General features: G+C 44.0%; 1 protein-coding gene across 1 annotated transcript in view; it reads right to left on the bottom strand.

The window, feature by feature from the left end:
• The window catches only part of LOC130112684 (CSC1-like protein 2), a 157,437-nt gene that overhangs the window by 123,058 nt on the left and 12,562 nt on the right, over window positions 1-21,817 (bottom strand). Inside the window, exon 2 of the mRNA XM_056280146.1 lies at window positions 550-768. Coding sequence (XP_056136121.1) covers window positions 550-717 — 168 coding nt within the window. The 5' untranslated portion in view covers window positions 718-768. The remainder of the gene's footprint in view (window positions 1-549; window positions 769-21,817) is intronic.

Raw genomic sequence — 21,817 nt, 5'->3', positions numbered from 1 at the left:
GAGTAAATTGTGCTACATCACACAGACTTGTCTTGCAGGTTAGTCATGGAGAATGAGAAATGTGCCAGTTTCCCTTTTGTATCAAGCAGCAGAAAGTTGTAGCATGAGGTGTTTGAGTTAATTCACATTACTTCACGTTGCATGCACTGCAATGTGACTACTGCGCATGCCCACATGGCGAGGATGCTGCTGAGACGATACATCACACAGCCTGATGTCTTTCCCACTCATACACATTTACATAGATGGCTTTCCTGTTCAGAAACAGTTTTGTTGCTCACACACGGATACTGATGTATAAGTGCTTTGAAAGAATATGTTCGGAAGAAGTATTGCATTTCTGCATATAGTATGTAGAAAAAATGGACTTGAATCATAAAAAGCCAAACCAGGTCTCAGTAACACATATACGATAGATCAAACTCTGACCTACATGGACCCACATGGACCCAAAAAAGAACACCACCAAGGAGAAACCTTGATGTCATTTACAGAACTTCATGTAAAAACCTAAAAATAGTATGCAGTGCTAATCTGACCATGACTCACCAGGAAGCACATGAAGTCCAGGGCGAGGACAGTGGGCACGCCGCCGAATGGGAGACCCTGCAGCACCGTGCTGCGGATCCGGGCCGAGTAGCAGTAATCCTTAGACTCCGTGTTGGTTGAGCAGTTGTCGGTGCCCATGCATGCTTGCACAGCCCCAAACATCGCCATGGTGATGATCAGTACTCTGAGCCTGGTCACTGCCGCATCCTCCCTGGGAACCTGACAGGAGAGGAGAGAGCAGGTGGTGGGTTACACAAATAGAAGTCTAGATATAAAATATATAAACTGGGGCGACAGAGTCTTCTCCACTGCTGCCCCTTCTCTCTGGAACTCCCCCCACAAACATATCATGCACAAACACACAAACACACAAACACATCATGTGTTTTTAATCATTTTTATACCCGCTTTGAAAAACTAGATTTTTCTGAAAACATCTCTGGCCTTAGAGGGTCTCTCTCTTCTGACTGTGATATTGTCACCAGTCAGGAATGTGTTAGAGAGCTTTTAAAATGGATAATCAGGAAGGCCCCTGGTCCACATCACATTTGTGGATGCACATTGCGATACTGTGCTGACCAGCTTAGCAGTGTCCTCCACCACATCTTCCAGGTATGACTTGATTGTAACCAAATCCCTGCTATCTGGAAATCCTCTACTGTGATACCTGTCCCAAGGAACACCAATCCTAGGCAACTTCATGATTTTAGACCACCTGTGCTTACATCATTAAGAATGAAAATCCTTGAGAAAATTGTTTAAAAACCTTATTTGTTAACTGTGGATGGAAAGATCCACTGCAATTTGCTTACCAGGCAGGGAGCGGTGCGGAGGATGTAAAACTTTTTATACTTAATAGCCTGTATAAGCACTTGGAAAAGCCACAAACCCGTGCCAGGCTTTTATTTGCTGACTTGTCATCGGCATTCAATATGCAGCCACATCTTTTAGTAGCTAGGTTGCTGTGTGATTTTAATTTGCCTCACCAGCTCGCGTTATGGATCTTGGACTTCTTCACTGACAGAGAGCAGAAGGTGTCTGTAAATGGCCATCTCTCACACTCTGTAGCTATATCCACAGGCTCACCACAAGGATGCCTCCTTTCACCCTTACTTTTTATTAGGTACATTGATGGATGCAGGAGCCCTCAGGAAGGCAGCTATTTGGTCAAATTTTCTGACACTGCGCTGCTGACCCTCCTCCAAGGTTCAGAATCAGTCCATAGGAATGCGCTCATTGATTTTATTTCTTGGTGTGATAACTTCTTGGACTTAAAATGTTTCTAAAACCCAGGAACTGATATTGATTTTAGAGATGCAGCCAACGAGTGCTTCATACATAATGAAAGTGTGGAAATGGTTACATCATACAAACATTTGGGCACTATCATCGATGATCACCTTAAATTTGATGTGAACACTGAGGCTATTGTGAAAGGGGGGCAACAGAGAATTCACCTTCTCTGCAAACTAAATTCCTTTTCTGTCCGTCCTGTCATCCTCTGCCACTTTTACTGAGAGTCTTCTGAGTTTTTCTTTTACCTGCTGGTTTCACAGCCTCATGGTAAAAGACAGAAACAGCCTGAACAACATTGTTAAAATCTGCTCTAAGATCACCAAAGTGAAACAGAGACCTGAATTGTTTTTGCAACCAACAAATCCTCCAGAAAGCAGCAAGTATTTTGGCTTCTTCTGGATATGTTCTAGCCAGTGAATTTTCTCTGGTGCCATCAGGACATCTTTATGTTATACCTGCTTGTAAGACTAACTGTTATTCTAAATCATTCATACCAATTGCAACTCCATTATTAAATGTGCCATAGTGTTTTTATCAGATTGTTTTATTGTTTTTTTCAAGTTTATCTTATTGTGTCTCTTATTGTGCACTTTTATAGATTTTATAGATTTTATTCCACATTTAGCTCCCTGGGGTGTTATTATTTATTGTTTGTCTTGTGTTTGTTTGCATGTTACTGTGTTTTGTGTTCACAAGCTTCTCCAAACAAATTGCCCCTTGCGGGATTAATAAAGTTGTGTTGTGTTGTGCCGTGCCGTGCCGTGCTGTACCGTGTCGTGTCGTGTCATGTTCCAAACACATTTCAAATGGAGCTCATAGACTTGTAGTGCAACACTGAGCCCAAGGCAAAGTTCAGAGAGGCACAAGGAAAGCAGGAGACGCTTGGATGGTTTCTCAGAGATTCCCAAAACAGTCCCACAGTTGTCCAAACTGTTCAGATTCAGATTCAGAGTTCAGACAACTTTATTTATCCCAGAAGGGCAATTCAGCTCCTACAGTCCCCCCAGACATACACAAACTCACAGACAAGCGGCAATCATCACCACGTCAGAGACAACAGACAGATCAGTACATGGGCAAGAGATGCAGACTGCCACCCTCAGGCAGGTTATTGTCTTTCAGCAGCACTTATCTGTGTGAGAAACTGTTCTCAACTATGAACTTTAATAAATCAAAGCATAGGTCCACACTGACCAATGAACATCTCCAGGCTGTTCTCATAGTGTCCACTGCCCAGTCCCTGAAAGCAAATGTTTCTCACTTGTGTCAGCAGAAGAATTTACAGGTTTCTGGCAAAAAGTAGGCTGAATATGTAGGCCCTAGGCCAGGCTATACTATGTACATAGTATACTTAGCACAAACAGTAAGGAAATTTGTGTTTGGTAGATTATTTCTTTGTTGTAACAATGCCTCTTGGCAATAAATCTTATACAGTTGGAAAGCGTGTTCATTTCCCTTTTAAACGGGGCCACATTTGTAAGGAACATGCATTTGTGGGATGAGCAGCAGAGCTGAGTATGTGGATTGCGCCCATGAAAAATTTGCCAAATCTTCTCTGCCAATGCCAAACAGCTTATTTTGTTGTTGCTATTGACTCTTGTTTTGAGCTTCTGGTACCCCAGGTGCTGACAATCAGGTGCCTGATATAAGATTTATTGCCAAGAAGCGCTGTTACAACAAAGAAATAATCTACCAAACACAAATTTCCTTACTTTTTGTGCTAAGTTTAGTTACCTATTCAGGTGAAAACACTGAAAAAATTTGACATAATAATTAACAAATGATGCGAAGGTTATAGTCGAACAGAACCAATGGCTAGGTGGTGTCCCTGGATAGGACATCAGAGCCCTCTTTTCTACTTTCTCCATACACAAGTTGGTCACTAAAGTTGAAATTGGGGAACCCATAGCCCACCCTCTGCCTATAGTACTGCCCCCTGTATGTGAAGTATGTGGACTTATAGTATGTGGAAGTATAAGACATAGATTCAGGAGCAGACACACTTGATCAGTGTTAAGGATCGTCTTACTGCTAAGAGTGGGGTCATTTTGTAATTTCATATGGACTACCTCCACTGCTTCATCAACAGGAACGTATGTGAAGAGCGATGTAACATTCAGAGACATTTGGCAGTATGGTGGCCCTGTTGTCTCAGAGCAAGAAGGTCCTGGGTTCGAACCCCAGGCCATCTCAGTATGGTGGCCTTGTTGTCTCACAGCAAGAAGGTCCTGGGTTCGAACCCCAGGCCATCCCAGGTCTATTCTATGTGGAGTTTGTATGTTCTCCCTGTGTCTGCGTGGGTTTCCTCCAGGTGCTCCGGTGTCCTCCCACCATCAAAAAGACATGCATGTTAGGGTTAATACTCCTTGCTTGTGCCCCTGAACAAGGCAATAGAAAGAATAACTGGAGTTGGTCCCCGGGCGCTGCAGTTGCCCTGTGCTCCTATACAATAGGATGGATTAAATGCAGAGAACATAATAATACAACTTGTTGTAAGAATAAAATATCAAATAAAGTGGCTTTCACTTTCATCGTAAGAGACTATTGTTTCATCCCTCTCCATAATGATGTCCCTCACCTTATCCACAACATCCATAGTGTTCTGAATGTTATGTTCATTACTTTCTACCAACGGGTTAAGAATAGATGCCGGAAACTTAAGAGATGTTACAGGCCACTGAGTTAATCATACTAACAATAGGCCATAATGGCACATCCTGTTTATGTATCTTAGGTAACCCATACAGACTAGGTGTAGCGCCCCCTGGGTATAATCTGTGGTACAACATTCTGTCAGTAGCATTGTCCTATTCTAACAGCTTCAGACAATCTATCACCTTTTTCTTGTAACCACTGCATGAATCTTGTTTCAGGCGATCATAAGTATTCATGTTGCTAAGCAACGTCATAACTTTCTCATGATAGTCTGTCCGGTTTAAAACAACAGTGCATCTGCCTTTGCCTAACAGTACATCTGTCACCATCTTACAATGCTGTGATTGCAAACATTCCCAAATCCTCTGTGAATAGTACACATGGCCATTGAAACTCTAGTTAATGGTCACGCCCATATTTGCATAAGGAACTGATAGTTGGTTTGGGTCGTTATGCCACTGTATCATTTATAAGGGTGGAGACACCTGCAGTCAGTTAGCCTGAAGAGGTCACTTAGATGAGTGATGAAATGTTTCTGTCAATAAATGTGTCCAGATGAACTGATTCAACTTTCTGTGATTTTTAAAAAAATACGATTTATTTATAAGATTTTCAGCACATACAACAACATAACATAGCATAACATAAAACACATATACACTCACTGGCCACTTTATTAGGTACACCTTGCTAGTACCGGGTTGGACCCCCTTTTGCCTTCAGAACTGCCTTAATCCTTCGTGGCATAGATTCAACAAGGTACTGGAAACATTCCTCAAGAGAGTTTGGTCCATATTGACATGATAGCATCACACAGTTGCTGCAGATTTGTTGGCTGCACATCCATGATGCGAATCTCCCGGTCCACCGCATCCCAAAGGTGCTCTATTGGATTGAGATCTGGTGACTGTGGAGGCCATTTGAGTACAGTGAACTCATTGTCATGTTCAAGAAACCAGTCTGAGATGATTCGAGCTTTATGACATGGCGCGTTATCCTGCTGGAAGTAGCCATCAGAAGATGGGAACACTGTGGTCATAAAGGGATGGACATGGTCAGCAACAATACTCAGGTAGGCTGTGGCGTTGACACGATGCTCAGTTGGTACTAAGGGGCCCAAAGTGTGCAAAGAAAATATCCCCCACACCATTACACCACCACCACCAGCCTGAACCATTGATACAAGGCAGGATGGATCCATGCTTTCATGTTGTTGACGCCAAATTCTGACCCTACCATCCGAATGTCGCAGCAGAAATCGAGACTCATCAGACCAGGCAACGTTTTTCCAATCTTCTATTGTCCAATTTTGGTGAGCCTGTGCGAATTGTAGCCTCAGTTTCCTGTTCTTAGCTGACAGGAGTGGCCCCTGGTGTGGTCTTCTGCTGCTGTAGCCCATCTGCCTCAAGGTTCGACGCGTTGTGCGTTCAGAGATGCTCTTCTGCATACCTCGGTTGTAATGAGTGGTTATTTGAGTTACTGTTGCCTTTCTATCAGCTCGAACCAGTCTGGCCATTCTCCTCTGACCTCTGGCATCAACAAGGCATTTTCGCCCACAGAACTGCCGCTCACTGGATATTTTCTCTTTTTCGGACCATTCTCTGTAAACCCTAGAGATGGTTGTGTGTGAAAATCCCAGTAGATCAGCAGTTTCTGAAATACTCAGACCAGCCCATCTGGCACCAACAACCATGCCACGTTCAAAGTCACTTAAATCACCTTTCTTCCCCATTCTGGGACTCGGTTTGAACTGCAGCAGATCGTCTTGACCATGTCTACATGCCTAAATGCATTGAGTTGCTGCCATGTGATTGGCTGATTATAAATTTGCGTTAACGAGCAGTTGGACGGGTGTGCCTAATAAAGTGGCCGGTGAGTGTATGTAATTTTTAAAAGAAAGCAACAAAAAAAAAAAACAACTTGCAAGACAAAACAGGACAATTTGGTGACAGTAACACACTATACATACGGTGTGCTTTTTATATGGGGAAAACAAGACTTAGCCAGAAAGTGCAAGATGTTGGTACAGTGCGGGGGGGGGGGGGTACCTAGTCAATGGGGACAAAATCCAGTTGGAGTGAACTGACATGTCCCAGGAAGGATTGCCAGATTTTATAAAATTGTCCATTAGAGCCATGAAGGGAGTGTTTAATTTTCTCCAACCTCACAAAGCACAGGGCATCCTTTATCCAATGGGCATGAGAGGGGGGACGGGGGCTCTTCCAGTGCATCAGAATAACACACCTCACTAATAATATGAGAAAAGCTACAAGTTCCACAAAATAGGACGGCAATGAGTGGCCAGTGGGTAGGACACCAAAACAGGGCAACTAAGGGAGAGGGGTGGATATAAGTAGACGTGATAGCTGAAAGGGAATCAAAAACCAACTTCCAAAACAAGGACAGTGCAGGACAAGCACAGAACATGTGGATGAGATTAGCTGGTCCTGAGTGACATTTATCACAGTTTGGATCAGTTCCAGGGGCTAGTTTGCCTTTAGACCAGTGCACTCTATGAACCACCTTACACTGTAAAACCCCATGACAGGCACAAATAGATGATGTGTGGACCCACCTCAAAACTGACTGCCAGACCTCAGGCTCCTTGAGATCCTCAGACCAAGTCCTGCATAAATGATCAGAGGACGAGGGTTGGCATGTGAGGAGAGTGTTGTATATCTTTGAAATAGTACCTTTGAGGTAAGGATTAATATTGAGAATGGTGTCAACCAAGGTGGAAGGAGGGATAGCAGGGAAGTGATTGCAAATAAAGTCTCGGATTGTAAGTATCAGAAGAAGTGGGTCCTCTGTAGGTTAAATGCCCTGGTTAACTGATCAAAGGATGCAAATATGCCATCAATGTAAAGATTCCTCACAGAAGCAATCCCATGGTCTGGGGAACCTGAACTTTCTCACTGACTGGCCATACGTGGTTAGGGTGGGCGGCCTAACCTCCGGCACATTGATCCTCAACACAGGTGCTCCTCAGGGTTGTGTGCTGAGCCCTCTGCTGTACAACATCTATACACATGACTGCAAGGCCACGGGCAGTTCCACCTCCATCATCAAATTTGCAGACGACACAGTGGCAATAGGCCTGATTTCCAACACCAAGGAACAGACCTATCTGAACCAAGTAGATGACCTGGCATAGTGGTGCCAGTCCAACAACCTGACTCTGAACGTCAGCAAGACCAAAGAAATGGTGGTGGACTTCAGGAGACAGCAGGGGAAAGGATACAACCCACTAAAGATCAACGGGGAACCTGTGAAAAGGGTCTCCAGCTTTAAATACCTCGGCGTACACATCGCTGAGGACCTCGCCTGGACTCTTCACACTGAGCACACTCTAAAGAAGTCCAGACAGAGGTTCTACTTCCTCTGACGGCTGAAGAAATTCAAGGTCTCACCCTCCATCCTGAAGACATTCTACTCCTCAGCTGTGGAGAGCATCCTAACAGGTTGCATCACCGCCTGGTATGAAAACTCTTCTGCCCGTGACCAAGTTGACCTGCAGAGAGTGGTACGTTCGACTGAACGCACCACCAGAACATCCCTCCCGATCCTGCAGGACACTTACACCAGAAGGGTGAGGACGAAAGCCAAGAAGATCATGAGCGACACTTCTCACCCTAACAACGGACTGTTCAGGCTATTGGGGTCTGGTAGATGCCTCTGTAGTCTTAGAGCCAAAACAGAGAGACTAAAGAGAAGCTTCTATCCACAGGCCATGAGAACTCTCAACATATACGACCTTTCACACACTTGAGACAGCTAGGTTTTTTTTAAATTATCATTTATTATTTTTTATTGTTTATTTTGACTTAAAAAAAGGAAAAATGCACAGATCTTTTGTGTTTTATCTAGGCCTATGTCTTTTTTCACATAATAATAGACGAAGTACCCCTCTTCATTGCACTGCACATTTTACTTTGTATTTCTGTGCATGTGACAAATAAAGTACTTGAACTTGAACTTGAACTTGACAGAGGGAGGAAACAGAGGGTTGGAGTGTACAGGGGATGAAAGAAGTATTGCATGGAATTCGAAATGACGTCTGAATTGAGTCCAAATCTTGAGACAGTTTTTTAACTATTATATTACTAGAGCACGAGTAATAGAAGCTGGGTTAAGAGAGGTGATGATTAGTGAGCAGCAGTATGGTTTCATGCCGCAAAAGAGCACCAAAGATGTGATGTTTGCTTTGATAATGTTGATCGAGAAGTATAGAGAAGGCGAGAAGGAGTTGCACTGTGTCTTTGTAGATTTAGAGAAAGCATATGACAGGGTGCCAAGAGAGGAGGTGTGGTATTTTATGAGGAAGTTGGGAGTTGCAGAGAAGTGTGTAGGAGTGTGCAGGATATGTATGAGGGAAGTGTGACAGTGGTGAGGTGTGTGGTTGGAATGACAGATGGGTTCAAGGTGGAGGTGGGATTACATCAAGGATTGGCTCTGAGCCCTTTCTTGTTTGCAATGGTGCTGAACAGGTTGATGGACAAGATCAGGCAGGAGTCTCCATGGACAATGATGTTCGCAGATGACATTGTGATCTGTAGTGAGAGTGGGGTGCAGGTTGAGGAGAGCCTAGAGAGGTGGAGGTATGCACTGGAGAGAAGAGGAATGAAAGTCAGTAGGAGCAAGACGGAATACCTATGCGTGAATGAGGGGGAGGACAGTGGAATGGTGAGGATGCAAGGAGTGGAGGTGATGAAGGCATATGAGTTTAAATACTTGGGGTCAACTGTCCAAGGTAACGGGGAGTGCAGGAAAGAGGTGAAGAAGTGAGTGCAGGCAGGGTGGAGTGGGTGGAGAAGAGTGTCAGGAGTGATTTGTGATAGAAGGGTACCAGCAAGAGTTAAAGCGAAGGTTTACAAGATGGTAGTGAGACCAGCTATGTTGTATACTGAGCGCTTGACCTGCATCTGTGATTTATGTGATTTATGATGTTTGCTTTTCTTTCCCTTTATATCTGTCCAAGTCGGAGAGTACTGCTGGCATCGAATGTGGCTGCTGCTTCTCCCTCTCGTAGCTCCCCTTCCCATCCAACCCTGTATGTCTGTGTTATGTTCATCTCTCGTCTTGTTTCACTCCATTTATTGTAAAGCGACTTTGAGTACTAGAAAAGGGCTATATAAGATTGATTTATTATTATTATTATTATTATATGGTTTGGAGACAGTGGCACTGATGAAAAGACAGGAGGTGGAGCTGGAGGTGGCAGAGGTGAAGATGATAAGATTTTCACTGGGAGTAATGAAGAAGGACAGGATTAGGAAGGAGTATATTAGAGGGACAGCTCAGGTTGGACGGTTTGGAGACAAAGCAAGAGAGACAAGATTGAGATGATGTGGACATGTGTGGAGGAGAGATGCTGGGTATATTGGGAGAAGGATGCTGAATATGGAGCTGCCAGGGAAGAGGAGAAGAGGAAGACCAAAGAGGAGGTTTATGGATGTGGTGAGGGAAGACATGCAGGTGGCTGGTGTGACAGAGGAAGATGCAGAAGACAGGGAGACATGCAAACGGATGATCCGCTGTGGCGCCCCCTAATGGGAGCAGCCAAAAGTAGTAGTAGTAGTAGTAGTAGTAATAGTACTAGAGCATGATTGAGATGGTAATGCCAGGGGGAGACACAAGAGGGACAACAGGGAGGAGGAACTGCATAAGGCATCCTCAACCTGTAACCACAGTGGGGGGTTGACTGTTAGTATGACACTAGTGCAAAATACTGAGAATATTTGCATTCCAATGGTAAAATAAAAAGTTAGGTAATGCAAGACCACCCAATTCTTTTGGCTTTTGTAGGACATCTTTACCAATCCAAGGATTTTTTTCTCCATATGAATTGAGAAATCAAACTATCAAGTGAGTGGAAAAAATGCTTTGGGATAAAAACAGGTATGCACTGACAGAGATATAGGAATTTGGGATGTACATTCATTTTTATACAGTTTATCCGGCCAGCAAGAGACAGAGGTAATAGAGACCAGCGGTGGAAGGCTCGAGTCAGTCGAGAAAGTAGAGGGGAGAAATTGCATTTAAACAAATCTGAATAGTTCCTAGTTACACAGATACCCAGATATCTAAAACTTTCCAGAGATGTCTTAAATGGCAATTTTGAAAGGGGATATACTGTAGCTGTGGCAGTAATGGGCATGAGTTCACTTTTATGAAGATTTAACTTATAACTCAAAATTTGCTCAAACTCCTTCAACAAAGCAAACACTGGGGAGATAGATCTGTCTGGATCAGAGATCAGAGATAAACAGTAAAAGGTCATCAGTATACAAGGCCAGTTTATGCTTATAGCCTCCCCTTGATATTGCCCTGCATCTGACTAGAAAAAGTTTTCGCACTGCGTTTTATCAGATGTGCTCTCAGGTGTATACAATGAAGCATAAAAGTCCCTGAATTGGTTGTTGATGGTTTGAGGATTAATCATCCTAACTATGACCTGGATAACTATGATGTGGATGAATGAGAACATTCAGACATTTTAAGGATTAATAGTTATTCCAGCCGCAGTATTAATTTGGGTAATATGCACTGATGAAGATTGCTGAATTTGATGAGCAAGTAGTCTACTTGGTTTATCTCCAAATTCACAATAATTATCGCGTGTTTTTAGCAGTGATTCAGTTGCCTTATTAGATGCCAGGATGTCAAATTCAGCCTTTTTCATTCGTAATTCTTTAAAAATATCAGAGTCAGGTGAGTCTACACACCTAGTCTGCAGTTCTGATATAGCCTTGGACAGACTAATAATCTTTTCAGAGGTAATCTGAAAATAAATAAGCAGCATATGATATGATTTCTCCTCGCAGGTAGGCTTTGCATGTCTCCCAAGCTGTTGTAGCAGATACAGATGGACTAACGTTATTCGAGATGAATGTTTCAATGCTATTGCTAATGATATTGATAAAATCGGAATCTGTGAGTAGAAATAAATTGAAGCGCCAAGGGGATTGTGAGAATCGGCCAGGAGGGGATATGTCAACTATGACCGTTACATGGTCTGATATTACTATAGGGCTGTAAGAGCATGAACTAACAGAGGAGAGTAATTTTGTCAATGAGAAAAAAAACCTATTCGGGAGAAAGTACCGTGGACAGGAGAGAAGAAAGAGAACTGCTTGGCGCTAGGATTAAGAAAGCGCCAAACATCTGAGCTTGCATATTGGTTCATAAAAAGCTGGATGACTTTAGATGATTTAGATAGGGCAGAGGGCTTGTTAGATGAGTGGTCACGTGAAGGATCGAGGCAGCAGTTAAAGTCTCCCCGAGGATGAGCTGACAGGAATTTAAGTCAGGAAGAGAGAAGAAGTTTTTGGAAAAAGTACTCATATTATGTGGTCTACTATGTGGACTTATTAATCCACCATCTCCAAACCCAGCAGAGATGCTGCCCACGGAAAAATGTGAGCAGTTCGCTACATTCTTCAATAACACAATTATTGCCATTAGACAGAACATTAGTGCCTCAAGATCCAGTAAAGAACCTACCCGCCAGTTCTCCACACCTATCACTGGAGCCATGTCTCACTTTGACCTCTAGACCTTAAAAGTCTAGACAGTATTGCTGGGCAGCTCAGGTCCTCCACCTGCTGCTTGGATCCTCTCCCTACCACATTGTTTAAACATGTTTTTAATTGTTTAGCACGTGATCTTTTATAAAAGATTAACTGCGGTCTTCAGGCAGGTATGTTTCCTGCAGCACTTAAGACAGCTGTCGTTAAACCACTTCTGAAGAAGAACAACCTTGATGCAAGAGTTACTGCTCACTACAGGCCCATCTCCAACTTACCATTCCTCAGCAAAATCCCTGAAAACAGTTTATTCTCAAGTTAATAACTGTTTAATATCTAACAACCTTCTAGCCATTTCTCAATCAGACACATCAGAGAGATCTGTCGGTCTGTCTGTCTGTCTGCCTGCCTGCCTGACTGTCTGTCAGTCTGTCTATCTATGTGTCTGTCTATGTGTCCGTCTCTCTGCCTGCCTGCCTGTGTCCACCTGTCTGTCTGTCTGTCAGTCTGTCTGCCTATGTGTCTATATGTCTGTCTGTCTGTCTGTCTGTTGTCTGTCCGTCCATCCGTCCATCTGTCTGTCTATGTGTCTATCTATGTCTATATGTTTGCTGACTGTCTCTATGTGTCTGTCTATTTGTCCGTCCGTCCATCCGTCCGTCCGTCTGTCTGTCTGTCTATGTGTCCGTCTGTCTGTCTATGTGTCTGATGGGTGTGACCATCTGTCTGTCTGTCTATGTGTCCATCTGTCTGTCTGTCTGTCTGTCTGTCTGTCTGTCTGTCTGTCTGCCTGCCTGCCGGCCTGCCTGTCTGTCTGTAGGTTTAAATTGCATAAGCATAAGCAGGTTCACATTGCATTCTTTAAAATGGTTATTCATTATCTGGAGAAAAAAACAGAATGACACATGTAGACCTACAGCCCTTAATACTGTCTTATTAGTTTAACTGTCATATGTAGACCTACAGTCCTTAATACTGTAGTTTAACTGTCATATGTAGACCTACAGTCCTTAATACTGTCTTATTAGTTTAACTGCCATATGTAGACCTACAGTCCTTAATACTGTCTTATTAGTTTAACTGTCATATGTAGACCTACAGTCCTTAATACTGTCTTATTAGTTTAACTGTCATATGTAGACCTACAGTCCTTAATACTGTCTTATTAGTTTAACTGTCATTTGTAGACCGACAGTCCTTAATACTGTCTTATTAGTTTAACTGTCATATGTAGACCTACAGTCCTTAATACTGTAGTTTAACTGTCATATGTAGACCTACAGTCCTTAATACTGTCTTATTAGTTTAACTGCCATATGTAGACCTACAGTCCTTAATACTGTCTTATTAGTTTAACTGCCATATGTAGACCTACAGTCCTTAATACTGTCTTATTAGTTTAACTGTCATATGTAGACCTACAGTCCTTAATACTGTAGTTTAACTGTCATATGTAGACCTACAGTCCTTAATACTGTCTTATTAGTTTAACTGCCATATGTAGACCTACAGTCCTTAATACTGTCTTATTAGTTTAACTGTCATATGTAGACCTACAGTCCTTAATACTGTCTTATTAGTTTAACTGTCATATGTAGACCTACAGTCCTTAATACTGTCTTATTAGTTTAACTGTCATATGTAGACCTACAGTCCTTAATACTGTCTTATTAGTTTAACTGTCATATGTAGACCTACAGTCCTTAATACTGTCTTATTAGTTTAACTGTCATATGTAGACCTACAGTCCTTAATACTGTCTTATTAGTTTAACTGTCATATGTAGACCTACAGTCCTTAATACTGTCTTATTAGTTTAACTGTCATATGTAGACCTACAGTCCTTAATACTGTCTTATTAGTTTAACTGTCATATGTAGACCTACAGTCCTTAATACTGTCTTATTAGTTTAACTGTCATATGTAGACCTACAGTCCTTAATACTGTCTTATTAGTTTAACTGCCATATGTAGACCTACAGTCCTTAATACTGTCTTATAGTTTAACTGTCATATGTAGACCTACAGTCCTTAATACTGTCTTATTAGTTTAACTGTCATATGTAGACCTACAGTCCTTAATACTGTCTTATTAGTTTAACTGTCATATGTAGACCTACAGTCCTTAATGTTGTCTTATTAGTTTAACTGTCATATGTAGACCTACAGTCCTTAATACAGTCTTATTAGTTTAACTGTCATATGTAGACCTACAGTCCTTAATACTGTCTTATTAGTTTAACTGTCATATGTAGACCTACAGTCCTTAATACAGTCTTATTAATTTAACTGTCATATGTAGACCTACAGTCCTTAATGTTGTCTTATTAGTTTAACTGTCATATGTAGACCTACAGTCCTTAATACAGTCTTATTAGTTTAACTGTCATATGTAGACCTACAGTCCATAATATTGTCTTATTAGTTTAACTGTCATATGTAGACCTACAGTGCTTAATACTGTCTTATTAGTTTAACTGTCATATGTAGACCTACAGTCGTTAATGTTGTGTTATTAGTTTAACTGTCATATGTAGACCTACAGCCCTTAATATTGTCTTATTAGTTTAACTGTCATATGTAGACCTACAGTGCTTACTACTGTCTTATTAGTTTAACTGTCATATGTACACCTACAGTCCTTAATGTTGTCTTATTAGTTTAACTGTCATATGTAGACCTACAGTCCTTAATACTGTCTTATAGTTTAACTGTCATATGTAGACCTACAGTCCTTAATACTGTCTTATTAGTTTAACTGTCATATGTAGACCTACAGTGCTTAAAATTGTCTTAATTTAACTGTCATATGTAGACCTACAGTCCTTAATACAGTCTTATTAGTTTAACTGTCATATGTAGACCTACAGTCCTTAATACAGTCTTATTAGTTTAACCGTCATATGTAGACCTACAGTCCTTAATACTGTCTTATTAATTTAACTGTCATATGTAGACCTACAGTCCTTAATACAGTCTTATTAGTTTAACCGTCATATGTAGACCTACAGTCCTTAATTACTGTCTTATTAATTTAACTGTCATATGTAGACCTACAGTCCTTAATATTGTCTTATTAGCCTAACTGTCATATGTAGACCTACAGTCCTTAATACAGTCTTGTTATTTTAACTGTGTGTCTCCTGAGTGGATACTGGTAATGTTGTTTTTTTAAGAACTCTAACCCATATGAAAATCGACTTTAGTAAAATTATAGAAAACAATGTCATAAAAACAGGAAATACTACAGGCTATAGCGTTTGTATAGGAATGTGATCAAAATACACAAGAATACTACGGTATGATTAAGGTTTTACTAGAGTCCATCTTCATATGGGAAACCCCATCACTCCATTCCAAATGAATGAGTGTCAGCAGGGCTGTTGTGTCAGAAACAAACCAACGAACCTGGTTGAACCTGAGTTCTACTTATTGGTGTTGTACTATCTGTGTGTAAAGGTCTTCTACCAGCTTGTTCTGTCATAGCTGTCATAGCTACAGGTGCTCCTCTGGGCTGTGTTCTCTCCCCCTGGCTCTTCTTACTTTACACCACCCATTTTTCATCCACGGACAGTTCTATGAAAATAATAAAATACGCAGACAACACAACCATTGTAGGCCTCATCTCCAACAATGATGAAACCCAGTACTGCACTGAAGCAGACTAAGCTGCCACTTGGTGCGCAAACAATGACCTTCTCCTCAAAACAGCCAAAACCCAAGAACTCATTATTGATTTCCAATGCATGCCAAATCCTAAAACACAAATGAACGGAGACCCCATCACCACCACAGACTCTTTTAAATTCCTTGGAACATACATCAGCAATAAGCTGAAGTGGAAAACCAACACTGAACACATCACTGCAAAAGCTCAAAAACGACTTTAATTTCTTAGGCAGATTAAAAAATACCACATCAACTGCTCGTTCTGTTTTACTCAGCCATTATCCAGTCCATCATAACATCTTCTATTACAGCATTACAGTATTACAGTATTACAGTATAGTACGGTGGCACAGACAGTCAAACACGGAAAAAACTGCAGCGGATTGTCAACAAGGCATCCAAAATCATAGACAACCCACACCCCTCAGTTGAACCTTTACATACTAACCGGACTGTAAAGTGAGCAAAGAAGATCACCATCGACCCATCACATCTTGCTCATCACTTCTTTCAGCTCCTTCCCTCGGGGAGGTGCTACAGGTCACTGTCCACTAAGACTAAATGCTTCACAAACAGTTTCCCCCTCTAGCCATCAGGACTTTGAATTCCTCCCTGTAGTCCCTCTTCACACACCACTGGCATGCATATTATCGTTCCCCTAATTGTTGTGTGTGATGTGTTTGTTTCTGCTATTGTGTAACTGTATTGTTCATGATAATAAGTGGACTGTCTGCTGTTGTCCATGTATGTATTGTGCTGCAGAGTTTAACATGTACTGAAAACACATTCCACCAGCCTTGGTCGTGCGGCTAATAAAACAATCTAATCTAATTCATTATCGTATGGGAAACCCCATCACTCCATCCCAGATGAATGACAGTTAGCAGGGCTGTTGTGTCAGAAACAAACCAAAGAACCTGGCTGAACCTGAGTTGTACTTATTGATGTAGTACTACATGTTGGTAAAGGTCTTCTACCAGCTTGTTCTGTCATATCTGCTGGTTAGACACAACACCTTCACTTCTTCTTCACACTCAACACTACTTGCCTTCTTCTCCCTCATCTGGCTTCTATGATGACGATGAAAACACTCTGCACCCTGTCATGTTTCCCGGTGAAGTCCTACCAGACACCAACCATCCACATCACACACTGCTACAGTCTGCAGGGTCCGGTGTTGTCTTTAATACGCCAGAGATGATTAAAGGGAATCAAAAAGGACATTTGTTTGCATTTGAGCGGCACGTAGGCAGTGGTTATCACAGTTGCCTCACAGCGAAGAGGTCCTGGGTTCGAACCCCGGGGTTGTCCAACCTTGGGGGTCATCCCAGGTTGTCCCCTGTGTGGAGATTGCATGTTCTCCCTATGTCTGTGATGGGTTTTCTCCAGGTGCTCAGGTTTCCCCCACCATCAAATGAAAGATGCATGTTAGGGTTTATACTCCTGTCTGTGCCGCTGAGCAAGGCAACGGGAAAAGAACTGGAGTTGGGCCCTGGGTGCAGCATGAAGGTGGCAGCCCACTGCTCCTAGCTACACACATCACAGCTAGGATGGGTTACTTTGCAGTAACTGAATTTCCCCAAGGGGATTAATAAGGAACAATGTAATTTACTTAATGTAAATCTTCAGGATTTTAATTTAAACACAATGACAGAAATGTTGCATGTTTGACTGCTGCAACACAACCTTTGAGCAAGACGCTAAGACTTCACACATCTACAGCCTGGTTCCCACTGGCCTCCAACTCATACGACTCGTCAATCATCTGAAACATCTCATCCTGAATGTTCTATCAGTTAATGTGGCTGTACTGGAGACCAGGAATGGGAGACCAGCAGTTAAGAGCTGTTGGTCTGTACTGGAGACCAGGACTGAGAAACCAGGTCTGTACTGGAAAGCAGGAAAGAGAGCCAAGCAGTTAGAGCTGCTGGTCTGTAATGGAGACCAGGAATGAGAGACCAGCAGTTAGAGCTGATGGTCTGTACTGGAGACCAGGACTGAGAGACCAGCAGTTAGAGCTGCTGGTCTGTACTGGAAAGCAGGAATGAGAGACCAGCAGTTAGAGCTAATGGTCTGTACTGGAGACATGGACTGAGAGACCAGCAGTTAGAGCTGATGGTCTGTACTGGAGACCAAGACTGAGAGATCAGCAGTTAGAGCTGATGGTCTGTACTGGAAAGCAGGAAAGAGAGCAAAGCAGTTAGAGCTGATGGTCTGTATTGGAGACCAGGACTGAGAGACCAGCAGTTAGAGTTGCTGGTCTGTACTGGAGACCAGGACTGAGAGACCAGCAGTTAGAGCTGATGGTCTGTACTGGAAACCAGGACCGAGAGACCAGCAGTTAGAGCTGCTGGTCTGTACTGGAAAGCAGGAAAGAGCGCAAAGCAGTTAGAGCTGATGGTCTGTACTGGAGACCAGGACTGAGAGACCAGCACTTAGAGCTGCTGGTCTGTACTGGAGACCAGGACTGAGAGACCAGCAGTTAGAGCTAATGGTCTGTACTGGAGACCAGGACTGACAGACCAGCAGTTAGAGCTGATGGTCTGTACTGGAGACCAGGACTGAGAAACCAGGTCTGTACTGGAAAGCAGGAAAGAGAGCCAAGCAGTTAGAGCTGCTGGTCTGTAATGGAGACCAGGAATGAGAGACCAGCAGTTAGAGCTGATGGTCTGTACTGGAGACCAGGACTGAGAGACCAGCAGTTAGAGCTGCTGGTCTGTACTGGAAAGCAGGAATGAGAGACCAGCAGTTAGAGCTAATGGTCTGTACTGGAGACATGGACTGAGAGACCAGCAGTTAGAGCTGATGGTCTGTACTGGAGACCAAGACTGAGAGACCAGCAGTTAGAGCTGATGGTCTGTACTGGAAAGCAGGAAAGAGAGCAAAGCAGTTAGAGCTGATGGTCTGTATTGGAGACCAGGACTGAGAGACCAGCAGTTAGAGTTGCTGGTCTGTACTGGAGACCAGGACTGAGAGACCAGCAGTTAGAGCTGATGGTCTGTACTGGAAACCAGGACCGAGAGACCAGCAGTTAGAGCTGCTGGTCTGTACTGGAAAGCAGGAAAGAGCGCAAAGCAGTTAGAGCTGATGGTCTGTACTGGAGAACAGGACTGAGAGACCAGCACTTAGAGCTGCTGGTCTGTACTGGAGACCAGGACTGAGAGACCAGCAGTTAGAGCTAATGGTCTGTACTGGAGACCAGGACTGACAGACCAGCAGTTAGAGCTGATGGTCTGTACTGGAGACCAGGACTGAGAGACCAGCAGCTCTGTACTGGAAAGCAGGAAAGAGAGCAAAGCAGTTAGAGCTGATGGTCTGTACTGGAGACCAGGACTGAGAGACCAGCGCTTAGAGCTGCTGGTCTGTACTGGAGACCAGGACTGAGAGACCAGCAGCTCTGGTCTGTACTGGAGACCAGGACTGACAGACCAGCAGTTAGAGCTGATGGTCTGTACTGGAGACCAGGACTGAGAGACCAGCAGCTCTGTACTGGAAAGCAGGAAAGAGAGCAAAGCAGTTAGAGCTGATGGTCTGTACTGGAGAACAGGAATGAGAGACCAGCATCTGTACTGGAGACCAGGACTGAGAGACCAGCAGTTAGAGCTGCTGGTCTGTACTGGAAAGCAGGAAAGAGAGCCCAGCAGTTAGAGCTGCTGGTCTGTACTGGAAAGCAGGAAAGAGAGCAAAGCAGTTAGAGCTGCTGGTCTGTACTGGAGACCAGGACTGAGAGACCAGCAGTTAGAGCTGATGGTCTGTACTGGAGACCAGGACTGAGAGACCAGCAGCTGGTCTGTACTGGAAAGCAGGAAAGAGAGCAAAGCAGTTAGAGCTGATGGTCTGTACTGGAGGCCAGGACTGAGAGACGAGCAGTTAGAGCTAATGGTCTGTACTGGAGACCAGGACTGAGAGACCAGCGCTAGTCTGTACTGGAAAGCAGGAAAGAGAGCAAAGCAGTTAGAGCTGATGGTCTGTACTGGAGACCAGGACTGAGAGACCAGCACTTAGAGCTGCTGGTCTGTACTGGAGACCAGGACTGAGAGACCAGCAGTTAGAGCTAATGGTCTGTACTGGAGACATGGACTGAGAGACCAGCAGCTAGAGCTGATGGTCTGTACTGGAGACCAAGACTGAGAGACCAGCAGTTAGAGCTGATGGTCTGTACTGGAGACCAAGACTGAGAGACCAGCAGTTAGAGCTGATGGTCTGTATTGGAAACCAGGACCGAGAGACCAGCAGTTAGAGCTGCTGGTCTGTACTGGAAAGCAGGAAAGAGCGCAAAGCAGTTAGAGCTGATGGTCTGTACTGGAGACCAGGACTGAGAGACCAGCACTTAGAGCTGCTGGTCTGTACTGGAGACCAGGACTGAGAGACCAGCAGTTAGAGCTAATGGTCTGTACTGGAGACCAGGACTGACAGACCAGCAGTTAGAGCTGATGGTCTGTACTGGAGACCAGGACTGAGAGACCAGCAGCTCTGTACTGGAAAGCAGGAAAGAGAGCAAAGCAGTTAGAGCTGATGGTCTGTATTGGAGACCAGGACTGAGAGACCAGCACTTAGAGCTGCTGGTCTGTACTGGAGACCAGGACTGAGAGACCAGCAGCTCTGGTCTGTACTGGAGACCAGGACTGACAGACCAGCAGTTAGAGCTGATGGTCTGTACTGGAGACCAGGACTGAGAGACCAGCAGCTCTGTACTGGAAAGCAGGAAAGAGAGCAAAGCAGTTAGAGCTGATGGTCTGTACTGGAGAACAGGAATGAGAGACCAGCAGTTAGAGCTGCTGGTCTGTACTGGAGACCAGGACTGAGAGACCAGCAGTTAGAGCTGCTGGTCTGTACTGGAAAGCAGGAAAGAGAGCCCAGCAGTTAGAGCTGCTGGTCTGTACTGGAAAGCAGGAAAGAGAGCAAAGCAGTTAGAGCTGCTGGTCTGTACTGGAGACCAGGACTGAGAGACCAGCAGTTAGAGCTGATGGTCTGTACTGGAGACCAGGACTGAGAGACCAGCAGCTGGTCTGTACTGGAAAGCAGGAAAGAGAGCAAAGCAGTTAGAGCTGATGGTCTGTACTGGAGACCAGGACTGAGAGACCAGCAGCTCTGTACTGGAAAGCAGGAAAGAGAGCAAAGCAGTTAGAGCTGATGGTCTGTACTGGAGAACAGGAATGAGAGACCAGCAGTTAGAGCTGCTGGTCTGTACTGGAGACCAGGACTGAGAGACCAGCAGTTAGAGCTGCTGGTCTGTACTGGAAAGCAGGAAAGAGAGCCCAGCAGTTAGAGCTGCTGGTCTGTACTGGAAAACAGGAAAGAGAGCAAAGCAGTTAGAGCTGCTGGTCTGTACTGGAGACCAGGACTGAGAGACCAGCAGTTAGAGCTGATGGTCTGTACTGGAGACCAGGACTGAGAGACCAGCAGCTGGTCTGTACTGGAAAGCAGGAAAGAGAGCAAAGCAGTTAGAGCTGATGGTCTGTACTGGAGGCCAGGACTGAGAGACGAGCAGTTAGAGCTAATGGTCTGTACTGGAGACCAGGACTGAGAGACCAGCGCTGGTCTGTACTGGAAAGCAGGAAAGAGAGCAAAGCAGTTAGAGCTGATGGTCTGTACTGGAGACCAGGACTGAGAGACCAGCACTTAGAGCCGCTGGTCTGTACTGGAGACCAGGACTGAGAGACCAGCAGCTCTGGTCTGTACTGGAGACCAGGACTGACAGACCAGCAGTTAGAGCTGATGGTCTGTACTGGAGACCAGGACTGAGAGACCAGCAGCTCTGTACTGGAAAGCAGGAAAGAGAGCAAAGCAGTTAGAGCTGATGGTCTGTACTGGAGAACAGGAATGAGAGACCAGCAGTTAGAGCTGCTGGTCTGTACTTGAGACCAGGACTGAGAGACCAGCAGTTAGAGCTGCTGGTCTGTACTGGAAAGCAGGAAAGAGAGCCCAGCAGTTAGAGCTGCTGGTCTGTACTGGAAAGCAGGAAAGAGAGCCCAGCAGTTAGAGCTGTTGGTCTGTAATGGAGACCAGGAATGAGAGACCAGCAGTTAGAGCTGATGGTCTGTACTGGAGACCAGGACTGAGAGACCAGCAGTTAGAGCTGCTGGTCTGTACTGGAAAGCAGGAATGAGAGACCAGCAGTT

This window comes from Lampris incognitus, chromosome 5, assembly GCF_029633865.1.
Source record: "Lampris incognitus isolate fLamInc1 chromosome 5, fLamInc1.hap2, whole genome shotgun sequence".
Lineage (NCBI taxonomy): Eukaryota > Metazoa > Chordata > Actinopteri > Lampriformes > Lampridae > Lampris > Lampris incognitus.
The sequence above is the reverse complement of the archived record's forward strand: the minus strand, read 5'-3'. Positions and strand labels throughout refer to the sequence as shown.